A 12782-nucleotide genomic window follows, 5' to 3' on the forward strand; every position below is an offset into this window, starting at 1 on the left:
TCAAAAAATATAAATATATACTAAACTGTCAAACTTGGGACCAGAAAAAATACTAGTACAGTAGAGTACAAACACTTAAATCTGTTTTTATTCACTCATAGCTAGGCTGTGAACCAGACATGCCAAACCCGCGAAAAACACATCAAAATTGGGCTTGGTTTTGGCTGAATTGGCTTGTGAGTTGATTGTTGGCTAGTTTTTGGCTTGTAGCTTGTTGGGCTTGTAGCTTGTTGCTTTTTTTTTTTGATCAGCAAGCAGGGGCAAGACGGGGAGAGAGGGGTGCACAGTGGGCCCACCACAGTCCCAGACTGCATGCCGGGGGGACAGAGTGTTGTGGTTCTCAGGGGACAGGGGAACAGAGTGTTGTGGTTCTCAGGGATTGGCTTGTTTTGGCCTTGTTTGGGATTAACTTGATTTTTGGCTTATTGTGAAAGTCGGGATGCTTATTTACCGTGTGAAAGTTGGCAACTGTTGTGAACCCCTTCGTTCACAATACTGATGAGAAGTTACTCAAGCAGCCCCATTAATATCATTTGGGCTACTTGTGTGAATAACTGCACACCAGTGCAGGCAGGGAGTTTACCCCTTAGAAGGCACATGGGTCATACAAAAGCAGCAGCTTTAATACCCTCATTAGAAAGAAGCACTCTTAAAACCTGAAAAGTACCTATTCTAGCAAATCAAAGTTTGTTAACGCACTATCCACTGAAAATACTTTGACTAACATGGTGAATAAACAGTAATTTTATTGTTTTGAATGTGTAGATTTATATTTAAGATGAGTTTTGGCTGACATGGAATTTGGTTATCCTTTATATTAATAGCACAATTGTAGTTTATAAAGGGTTCATACATGATTAAAAGATAAGCATATTAGAGATTAAGTAACTTCTTGACTTGCTAGACTTGAAAACAAACTTTTCATTAACGCTATTAATTATCAACACATTATAAAATGTGACTGGGAATTTTGTTTCAGGTAGAAGCTTCTGGAAAAATAATTTAGATTAAAAAAATTAAAATTGTTTACTTTGAACATCAAAGTATAATTTAAGTGGGGACATTCAATTCTTTTTAAAAAATCAACTTTCAGCAAGAAACACGATAGATTAGCACTTTCTAAAGAATCCATATAAATCATACCAATTGTAACCCATTTTAACAAATATCAACTATTTAACAAGTTTACTAGATGGGTAGAAATACATGAATTACTGAAACGTAAGAACATGTTGCCATGAAGAGGCTTTCTAAACTGCTAGTTGCACACAGGAAAAAAGGCCACATCATACATTTTAATACAGGATTTATTTTACTTTAACTGGGAGGTATTAATTTTATAACCAATAAAGAAATTGAATATTAAAAAAGCCTAATTACACTGATCAACAATTCATGCTGTAATCTTTGGCAGCCAGATTTTAAGATTATTTTAATGAATTTTAAACAAGAATTTCTAACATCGAATTATAAAATAGCAATAGGAAATTTACATGGCAGTGACATCTGTTTGCTGTTTATAGTGAAGCAATTGTACATTTGTATTATAATACAAGTTCATAGTTCAGAATGATTCTGTATTCTGAAAATTGATCTTTCAGTCATTTTCTTTTTCCATCTAGCAAGCATGGGTATTTATCAGAGATATTAGAAAGGAATGGTCAGGACTGTCATTGTTTAGTAATTTGAGAAGCATGCCCTGTTCCCTCAGAGAAGTAATGTACTGCCTTTGCAGCGTTATCTACATGACTAGATCATTTGAATCAAGATCATTTGTCTGGCACGTTTAATAATTTGTAATATGGATTAGACACCATGGTTATAAAACAAGAAACGAAGATACATCTTAGATTATGCTGAGACAATTCAAATAGGAGCTTTAGGATGCCATAATAATACTGAGGTACCCTATTTGTTACTGAGCCTTACAATACTCATGACTCCTGACATGATTCTATAAACTGTAACATGATACTTCATCAGGTGCTACAACAGTGTTGTCCTGTGCACCCTACGAAGTTATTACAACATGGATACTCCTAACTGTGTCAGACTGTGCTCTGCCAAAATTACACTAATACCGATGGGAGATCCTAGCAGTTCAGGGTACCCCAAAAATTCTCCATTAACTACTACTGCTGTAGCACATGACTTTGCAGAATGCTACCACTCATTTGAGTATTTTAAAAACAAAAGTTGCAAATTAAGCAAGCTTATAAACAAACAGGAACTTATTTCAGATATCCAATTTAAGAACATGGAATGGCCATACTGGGTCAGACCAATGGTCCATCTAGCCCAGTATCCTGTCTTCCAGCAGTGGCTGGTGCCAGATGCATCGGAGGTAGTGAACAGAACAGGGCAATTTTTTTGAGTGATTCACGCCATCATCCAGTCCCACCTTCTAGCATGGGTAAAGATTGACAGGAGTTCAGTCTGCCTTTTATGCACAAGGATTGCCTGTAACGTATCCCAGTGCATCTAAGGATGTAAACATGAACATGCATTGTTCTGTATGCTGCTTGTCAATATAGCACTCCAATGTGTATGAATCAGATGGTTTATAAGGTGAATATTTGGCTTGGATCCTTAGGTAATGTACTGAAAAAGAACACATTCATACAATAGAATTGTTAGCCAATTGTTTGAAAGGACACACAAAACAGTCTTCAACCAGCTTCTCCACTTATAGATGGAAAATCAGCTTAGTTGAGCTGCAGAAAGGATCGCCCAAACTAAGATTTCAGAAGAGAGGCAAGGTCAGAGGCCACAGCTAACCTACAGCTAACCAAAAGTCTCAGGGTATGTCTACACTTACTGTGGAGTGATGCTGCGGCGATCGATCCACCGGGGGGGGATCAATTTAGCAGGTCTAGTGAAGACCCGCTAAAAATCGATCGCAGATCGCTCTCCCATCAACTCCAGAACTCCACTGGAATGAGAAGCGTAAGGTAAGTTGACAGGAGGGTTTCTCCCGTCGACCCAGCGCGGTGTAGACACAGCAATAAGTCCACCTAAGAGATGTCGACATCAGCTACGTTATTCACATAGCTGGAGTTGCATAACTTAGGTCGACTTACCACCATAGTGTAGACCTGCCTCAGCTACCAAGTTTCCAGGAGTGGGGGGGAGGAGGGGAAGAATATCAATTTAGTACTTCAAAGAATATCCGAATATCCATACAAGATAGACAAACAACTCCAAGTGGATTCTGAAATAGAAGCTGATCATTTGGATACTCACATTTTATATATAAAAAAAGTTTAGGGAAAATTAATTTTAATCCAACTCACCTTTTCTTTCCTCAAAAATCCTTCCCTGAATTTATAAGTGGTAAATCCCCTTACACCAGCAGAACGTAGTCGCTGGTACTTAGCCTGAATATATAAACCCTTCTGTACTAAGCCTGATTTATAACTGTGTTGCAATCGACCATCTGTAAAGTTGTTCTGTAGAGGGGAAAAAAAGAAAAAATGGACAAAATGATCGAATTTCAGAACTCTGGTCAAAGAGGTCTTTTGTATTTTATTGTATTCAACTATTTTAAAGTTACAATTACACAATTATACACACAAACTTACAGTACTGAAGTATTATTCATTTATAAATGCATATTCCTCCTCTTTGCCTCCTATTTAATACTTCTCAGACCCGTACTCACTGTTCATAACACAGAACTGCAGTGTGGTACATATTGGCCAATGGTCCAAAGTAGCTCAAGTTATCTTCATAGAACAGGTTTTGATATCAAAATTATGAGCACTGAAGAGGTTGTATAATGTGGGCAATAAATGAGGTGGAAGGGGAGATACAAGCCCCTTTTTGGGGGGGTGTGAGTATCTCTCTATATAAGCAGCTGTTCTAATGAGTGAGTAAAATCCTGGCCTTATTAACACACTGACTTCAAAGGAACCAGGACTGCATCCAAGAGCGGTCTCTGGTGCATATGCTGAACGTAAGATATCAAATTAGATAGCATTACCTGGAATCACTTCAGTCTTTAAAACCATAGGAAGAACATCCTAGCCACAGAGCTATGCTTCCTTCACCTCTATATTGGGCTACTGTAAACTCACTTCAAGTAGAACGGAGGGTGAAGGCCACAGAGAAACAGAAATAGAAAGTCAATGGCACTATAAATACTGGAGCGGACAGACAACATATGTAGCAGGAACAGCAGTGTCCACTATAATTAAGTTTGTTTTAAGTTTTCCATTCTCAGGCACTCAGATGCCACACGAAAGGGTGCAATATAAGAATATTAATATAAAAAATTCCAACCTCATTTATTATAGTTTCTCAGGTGGTTTTTGAGCATTTTGTTTGAAATTTGCAAACTTGGTCTTGCCAGAAGGTGATTTTTTTTTTATTTTTTTTTAGGAGTTAAGAAAAAATTGTTAAGTCTACTTTTGAATACAAGAGAATGCAAGAGGAAGAACAGAAACCTTCCGCATGTAAAAGTCTTATAACCTTTCATGAACAACTTTAATTGCTAGAAGAAAGCTGAAATTTGTCATGAAAACAGCCGTCACTGAAAAGTGCTTTTGAGTGTTCTGGTAACATTTGGTAGCAATCTGACAGAGTTGAAAAAAAAATCACATGCTTCACATACACAATATATTTTGTACCAGTTTTTCAGTAAACTTGCAATGTGCAGCTAAAAAAGGCTTGCACAAGAGAGGAGCTCATTTATACAAACTCCTAGAAGTCTTTCTATTTCAAAGACCCTGTATTCATCCATGATATACTGAGAAAGCTGCATTTATCAGGAAAGATGAACACGTCAGTGACCATGGTGAAGCTTATTGGAGTTGGAGGCATAGGATTCCTGGCAGATAGCTGCCAAATACTCAACTTCTCACAGGAGATCAGAATAAGTCCAAACCTGACTGTTCTCAGGATACAATACTACATCATCCTTTATGCAAATATATTGCCATAATATGGGAAACTGAAATGTTTTTAAAATTCTAAACTAAGCCCATGAACCTTGGTAAGGTTTAAACCAAGATTCCCCCTAAACTATGTGCATGGGCAGTCTATGCCCCAATTGGCAGGCATCTTGCATTGAGCAGGGGAGTTCTTCAATCAGGAGGCATCTGCCTCCTACCATGAGAGGAGGCCCCAAGGCTTTCCCACAGCCATCACTACTGTTTCCAGCTTGGGAGAAAGCTACTGAGGCTTCCCTCTCCTTCCACACCGTCTGGTCTTCATTCTAGCAGGAGTGGTTAGGAAGATGATTCCAAGGCTATCCCCCTGCATGTCTCTCTCTATGGAAATAAGCAAATAATGGATACAGAGAGTAAGAGGAAGGAATGGGAGTGGGGCTGCTGCTGTCATAGGTTCTATGTTTGAACTAAGGAAATCATTTGACACACACAAAAGCGGAGAAAAAACAAAAAGACAACACTGATGAAGAGTATAGTCAATTGTAGATAAACCTAACCAGAAGCTTAATTATGTATTTGGCAATCTGGCACTGTGATAGCAGACACATTAGAAATACCAAAGATAGATAGGTTTCAGAGTAACAGCCGTGTTAGTCTGTATTCGCAAAAAGAAAAGGAGTACTTGTGGAACCTTAGAGACTAACCAATTTATTTGACTATGAGCTTTAGCTCACGAAAGCTCATGCTCAAATAAATTGGTTAGTCTCTAAGGTGCCACAAGTACTCCTTTTCTTTTTGCAAAGATAGATAGTAATGGGTTTTGGTCCTACCTACTGCTACCTTCAGTATCACATTCCACAAAACCAAAGTGTAGCTTATTCCAAATTACTAACACTCCTCAAAGACAAATTTATGCAATTTAAACAGATTCTGCTACAAAATTACTCCACTGCTCCAAGTTATTTGGAAAATCTTAAGATGTTTCAGTTTGAAACACAAAACAATCTAAGGTTCTAAATTTTATTTAATAATCAATGTAAAACTATTTTACAAAGATTGCTAATATTGTTTGTTTCTGAAACCATCACTTCAAAAATGAAGTAACATTGCTTTTCAAAATATTTTATTTTTAATAGCAGAGACTATATACCAAATAATATTAACATCTATGCTATCCCACCATACAACCATGACTGTAGAACATGGTTAATTAAATCATCGGAATTCCAGGATAATAATTTTATTTAAATGATAAACATACCAGGTGGGTTTACTGATTGCCCTCATCCCTTGGGTGCATTATGAATCACTAAGTCAAAGGAAGAGCTTTTTAAACCTAAAAACTTTTGGTATCCCATAAAAAAACTGCTCCTCTAGAGTTTGTTACTCTTTTCATAAAGTATTTTGAACAAAACACTTCTGCTTAGACTCAACAGAACTTGTTTCATACACAAGGAAAAAGATTCACCTAAGTCTTTTGGTTGATCAAGATATATTAACATTAGAAAGCAGTCAAACTACCATCTCAGGTATACTGAACGCACTCCACCTTCAACAACGTAAGAAAATATTATATGCAAGACAAGAGAAAATTCAATGCAAAAAATAAGTTGATAAAATTTTAGGTCAAAAAATCAATATCCTTTTCCCATACCAACCATAATCCATTGCTTTTCATACATGCAAAACATAGTGCTGCTGCATATGCTGTTTATCCAAAGTGATACTGAAGCACAAGGGAAGATATTATTGACTGCAGCACAGGGGTGCACAGCACAAGTTGCATGCATGAATGCAACAGTGGCTTAAAGCTCATCTTTATGTTCCCCCAATCCTAAGCAGAATTCCAAGTTGACATGAATTAAGACTGACTTCAGGATGCTTTAAGTTACATCAAGTGCCAACAGACCAAAGGGTTTCATATGGCAGGCAGGGAATCAACCCTGATGTAACAGAACCATCTACTTCCCCTGTGCTGGTAAATAGACAGGAGGTGCTGACACAGGTGCCATTATGGTAATGTGTACACCAAAGGATCCCAAAATAATATTCTCTGTAATGTAATTTTAGTGTAAGACTACTTTTTTAACCTGTTAACTACAGTAATAACTAAAAAAGGCTAATTTTATAACACTATGAACTTTATCTTGAGGAAAGTTTTTCTTTTAATCTAGTGGGACTTGTTGGCTAAGTGCATTTAGTAATAGGCTACGGAGAAAGACACCACTAGCCAGGATGGGAGAGCCTGAAAGTCATTTCTATCTAATGGTTCCATTGTTTTAAGTATAGTTAAGAATAAGAAAGTCTGAAATTTGAATTTAGGCTTTGGTGCCAACTACCTGTATATACTTGGTCATAATAATTCTGCCTCAATTTCCCTATGTGTAAAATGATGATAATGCCTACCTACTTTACACAAGTTTTTTTTTAAATCCTTGCAGTGACCTTGTAAATATCAAGCTTTTTCAGTGGCTTATCTGAAGTGTGTTTTGTGGAAAAGGTGGATTAACTGCGATCACTCCTCCATCATTCACGTGGCTCATGGAGAAAAGGGATATTCTGGACCATGAGTCAGTGACCTAATTGCCTTATACCAAGGCCACTTTAAACTAGAAGAGGTTGACCCAGATTTGATCAGCGTTTTCCTATTATGAATGGACCTAATTGGGCCCATGCACAGCATGCCACTCACAACAGGAAGGAAGAGATACAAGTAATCTTTGTTTTACATTTAATTGACTTTGACCCCAGGGTGCCTTTTACTGTCAGGACACATTGGGAAGCCTCTGCAATATCCCAGAATCGGGTGATTTTGCTGACTCTCTTACATCTTGGGGTTCCTGTAAACAAAACCTAAAAGGAATACTTATCAGATAGAATGAGAAAATATAAAACATAAGAAGATTACTGTTTGGGATTCATTATATCGATTTAAGGCAATTTTACATGAAAAATGCAAACAGAATGCAGTAGAAGTGCAACTAAAAAGGGCGATTTTTTTCTTAAACTTGGAAAATACTTTGAATTTCTCATGTAGCGTTATGACAGCTACAACATTCCACCAGGCTTAATTTCAAAAAAATTTCAGTGGAACAGTATCCAAACAAAATAATGAAATTAGGAGTGAATATATTCATGTAAGGTGTTTCCTCTTAGGCAGATTTGACAGATTTTGATTTCTGTTTGTTTTTTAATAAATTTTGACAGATAGCAATGTTTATTTACGCTTTTTTTTTTAAATTATTTAAATTTTCACAGTTGTGGGAAGTTATGGAGAAGGTCAGGCAATAGTTATTTAATGACAGTAGATGGTGATTCAAAAAGTTAAAGCTTTAACTGTTGAAACACAAATTGTCAACATCACATGTCAAAAAATACAAAGTAAATATCCTTAAATCAAATTCTGAAACAACATTTCTCTTACTTTGCCCATCTGTGAATGTCTATTCTTATGGATAGAAATATTTGTGTTGGTTTGTTTGCATATGGTAAAATCAATGTTTACCAACATTTACTGATAAAAACCCTAATATCTTTCCAAGTCTATTTATTGGTCAGATGTTTTAGTAACTCCCATTTTTTCTGCAATTTTGATTCTAACATTTGCTTTTTAAGGTTATTTTTCCTCTTCTATTGTCCAACACTAGCCCCATGATCTTGCCACTCTCTCCTTTCTTGCCCAACTCTCCTTTCAACCTTACTGTTTTGCCATTCTGTTTGCCCTCTCCCTTAATAATGTTATTTAAAATTACACCCTGGAAAAAAAAGTCAACTCTCTTACCAACCTGGGAGACCCCAAATTCTAGTAACTTAGGGTATGTCTACACAACCCGCCAGATCAGCGGGCAGCGATCAATCCAGCGGGGGTCAATTTATCGCATCTAGTCTAGACATGATAAATCAGCCCGAGTGTTCTCCTGTCGACTCCTGTACTCCACTGACACGAGAGGTGTGGGTGGAGTCGACGGGGGAGCAGCAGCAGTCAACTCACCGCGGTGAAGACACCACGGTATGTTGATCTAAGTACGTCAACTTCAGCTACATTATTCACGTAGCTGAAGTTGCATAATAGATCGATCCCCTCCCCCCCAGTGTAGACCAGGGCTTAGTCTTCCAAAATATGATAGCACTCCAGCTGTTACAGGAGGGTTTGGGGACTTGGGGAGGGAAAGGAGTGGAATTTTCAGACATCCAGTTCTGACATAACTCCCCTCCTACTGAAGTAAAGGTAACCCCCCATTACTTCAATGGGAACAAAGTTCAGCCAATGCTGACCATTTTTGAAAATCTCACCACTAACATGTCTGTTTAGGGCAACATGCCTAAATCACAACACCACAGCCTGAAATGAAACCTTATGCAACACATACACTTGGCAAGAGTCAATCAATACCTTAAAGGGTCTTCTGAAGGGTCTTGGATTTTCCAGGTGTCCTCCAAATGGTCTGTGAGTAAAAATGTCATTTGTTTTTGCAGCATAATAAGAATTCTAGAAAAATGGCACAGATAGTTTATCAATGTTAAAAACAATCGTTTAAAAGAAACAGACAATTTTTAGATGAAGCTAATTTGTACTGTACTTTTTTGGCCTAAGATTATAACTGTGATGGATTAAGTCAGTGAAATTGCAGCAGTGCGTTGCCTATTGAACTGGAGTATAAGTTGCAGAGACTTATTTCAGATTACAGAGTAGTAGCCGTGTTAGTCTGTATTTGCAAACAGAAAAGGAGTACTTGTGGCACCTTAGAGACTAACAAATTTATTTGAGCATAAGCTTTCGTGAGCTACAGCTCACTTCATCGGATATGTCCCCTGAATAGATATGTGGACACAGTTGGCAATGGATTGACAGAGCCAGAAGATTACCCAGAAGTCACCTACTACAGGACAGGCCCAACAAAGAAAATAACAGAATGCCACTAGCCATCACCTTCAGCCCCCAACTAAAACCTCTCCAACACATCATCAAGGATCTACAACCTATCCTGAAGGATGACCCATCACTCTCACAGATCTTGGGAGACAGGCCAGTCCTTGCTTACAGACAGCCCCCCAACCTGAAGCAAATACTCACCAGCAACCACACACCACACAACAGAACCACTAACCCAGGAACCTATCCTTGCAACAAAGCCTGTTGCCAACTGTGTCCACATATCTATTCAGGGGACACCATCACAGGGCCTAATCACATCAACCACACTATCAGAGGCTTGTTCATCTGCACATCTACCAATGTGATATATGCCATCATGTGCCAGCAATGCCCCTCTGCCATGTACATTGGTCAAACTGAACAGTCTCTACGTAAAAGAATAAATGGACACAAATCAGACGTCAAGAATTATAACATTCAAAAACCAGTCGGAGAACACTTCAATCTCTCTGGTCACTTGATTACAGACTTAAAAGTGGCAATACTTCAACAAAAAAAACTTCAAAACCAGACTCCAACGAGAGACTGCTGAATTGGAATTAATTTGCAAACTGGATACAATTAACTTAGGCTTGAATAGAGACTGGGAGTGGATGGGTCATTACACAAACTATTTCCCCATGTTTATTCCGCCCGACCACCCCCCCCCGCCCCCCGAACTGTTCCTCAGACGTTCTTGTCAACTCCTGGAAATGGCCCACCTTCATTATCACTACAAAAGGTTCCTCCCCTCCTCCCCCCCCACTCCTGCTGGTAATAGCTCACCTTAAGTGATCACTCTGGTTACAGTGTGTATGGTAACATGCATTGTTTCATGTTCTCTATGTATATAAATCTCCCCACTGTATTTTCCACTTAATGCATCCGATGAAGTGAGCTGTAGCTCATGAAAGCTTATGCTCAAATAAATCTGTTAGTCTCTAAGGTGCCACAAGTGCTCCTTTCCTTTTAGACTTATTTCAGTTCCCACAGCTGAAAAGACATAGGGCACCACTCCAGAATATGGCCCCTTTGGACTGTACAGCAGCCAGATCTTTCCAACTGAAGATTACCCTGGTATGGGGCAGAGAGCCATCAGATGGCACAGAGCCAGCATAGCAGCCTCCTATACTAACCCTCTTTGAGGGGGAAATGGGGGGCACGGGGGGAGGGAGGAACAGGAGTGATGCAACCAGATCTTTGGTGATTCCTGGCTGGCAAATGGGACTAATATTTTTTTTTTCAGAGTCATTACCAGTCAGACTTTATAACTTTAGAGCAGCCATATGCATTTCTAGCACGCTCATTACTGTAATACCCATGCACTGAACATCACCTTAAGAACTGCATTAGATTTGTCCGTAAGGAGGACTACTCTTCACCCTTTCTTGATTGTGGCATGTATCAATATAAAAGACGCTCATCTACCCTAGAGACATGCACTATTTCAGAAGCAAGTGACACAACCAAGTGGTGTTGGAAGTGTTTGTCACTACAACTGTTGAGTGTGTATGCAATTAAGCAGCCTTGGTTATGTAAAACAGTGCAGTGCCACCACACGCAGCACTCCCTCCCACCGCTGCTTTACCTGTGCATTGTGACCCTTTTCCCATAGTTTCCAGCACAGCTGCCGGGAGCTCATGCATTTTTTAAACATATATGACATGTATTAAGTTATTTTCATACATAAATCTATCTTCCAGATGCATGTAAAATATAAATACAAATATAAAAAAGTGTTATAGAAATTGTTTTATGTAGGCAGAGCTTAAATGATGCTAAGTTCTTCTTTTAACAACTGAAAATTCACCATAATTTTTAACGCTTCTTTTAATGATAAATCATTAATATTTCTAAAAGTTTTGAATTTGTTGGGACTCCTATTTTCTTCAAACAAACAATTTTTTGATCTTTGAAACAGTTATAGTGTTCTAAAGAAAACTCATGAAAGAAAAGTATCTATACCAGTGGATCTCAACCAGGGGTACAGGTACACCTGGGAGCATGCAGAGGTCTTCCTAGGAATACATCAACATAGGTATATATTTGCCTAGTTTTACAACTGGTTAGATAAAAAGCACAAACAAAGTCAGTACAAACTAAAATTTCATAAAGACAATGACTTTTTTATACTGCACACTGAACTATAAATACAATATTTATATGCCAATTGATTTTATAATTATATGGTAAAAATGAAAAAGCAAGCAATTTTTCAGTAATACTGTGCTGTGATATAAGAATGGCCATACTGGGTCAGACCTAAGGTCCATCTAGCGCAGTATCCTGTCTTCCGACAGTGGCTAATGCGAAGTGCCCCAGAGTGAATGAACAGAACAGGTAATCATCAAGTGATCCTCCCTTGTCACCCACTTCCAGCTTCTGGCAAACAGAGCTTAGGAAAACCATCCCTGCCCAGCCTGGCTAATAGCCACTGATGGATCTATCCTTCATGAACTTATCTAGTTCTTTTTTGAACCCTGTTAAATTCTTGGTCTTCACAACATCCTCAGGTAAGGATTTACACAAGTTGACTGTGCACTGTGGTGAAAAATACCTCCTTTTGTTTGTTTTAAATCTGCTGCCTATTAATTTCGTTTGGTGACCCCCTCATTCTTGTGCAAGGAGAAGGAGTAAATAACACTTCCCTATTTACTTTCTCCACACCAGTCATGATTTTATAGACCTCTATCATATCCCACCCACTCACCCACCTCCATCGAATCTTTTCCAAACTGAAAAGTCCCAGTCTTATTAATCTCTCCTCATATGGCAGCCGTTCCATACCCCTAATAATTTTTGTTGCCCTTTTCTGAACCTTTTCCAATTCCAATATATCTTTTTTGAGATGGGGCAACCACATCTGCGTGCGGTATTCAAGATGTGGGTGTACCATGGATTTATACAGAGGCAATATGATATTTTCTGTCTTATTTCCTAATGATTCCCAACATTGTTTGCTTTTTTGACTGCCGCTG

At 38.4% G+C, this 12782-nt stretch overlaps 1 protein-coding gene across 10 annotated transcripts in view; it reads right to left on the minus strand.

Moving 5' to 3' along the window:
• Positions 1-12782, minus strand: part of BCLAF3 (BCLAF1 and THRAP3 family member 3) — a 121115-nt gene that overhangs the window by 65869 nt on the left and 42464 nt on the right. For 5 of the 10 annotated variants that reach the window (XM_048862610.2, XM_048862531.2, XM_048862540.2 and 2 more), the window contains 2 exons: positions 9283-9378; positions 3294-3449 (listed from right to left, as the gene is read on the minus strand). In XM_048862610.2, coding sequence (XP_048718567.1) covers positions 3294-3449; positions 9283-9378 — 252 coding nt within the window. Of the gene's footprint in view, positions 1-2; positions 2602-3293; positions 3450-3500; positions 5271-9282; positions 9379-12782 lie in introns of those variants that run through there. The other 5 variants (XM_048862569.2, XR_012669723.1, XM_048862633.1 and 2 more) reach the window with 5 other exon arrangements.

Source organism: Caretta caretta, chromosome 1 (genome assembly GCF_965140235.1).
Source record: "Caretta caretta isolate rCarCar2 chromosome 1, rCarCar1.hap1, whole genome shotgun sequence".
NCBI classification, from domain to species: Eukaryota; Metazoa; Chordata; order Testudines; family Cheloniidae; genus Caretta; species Caretta caretta.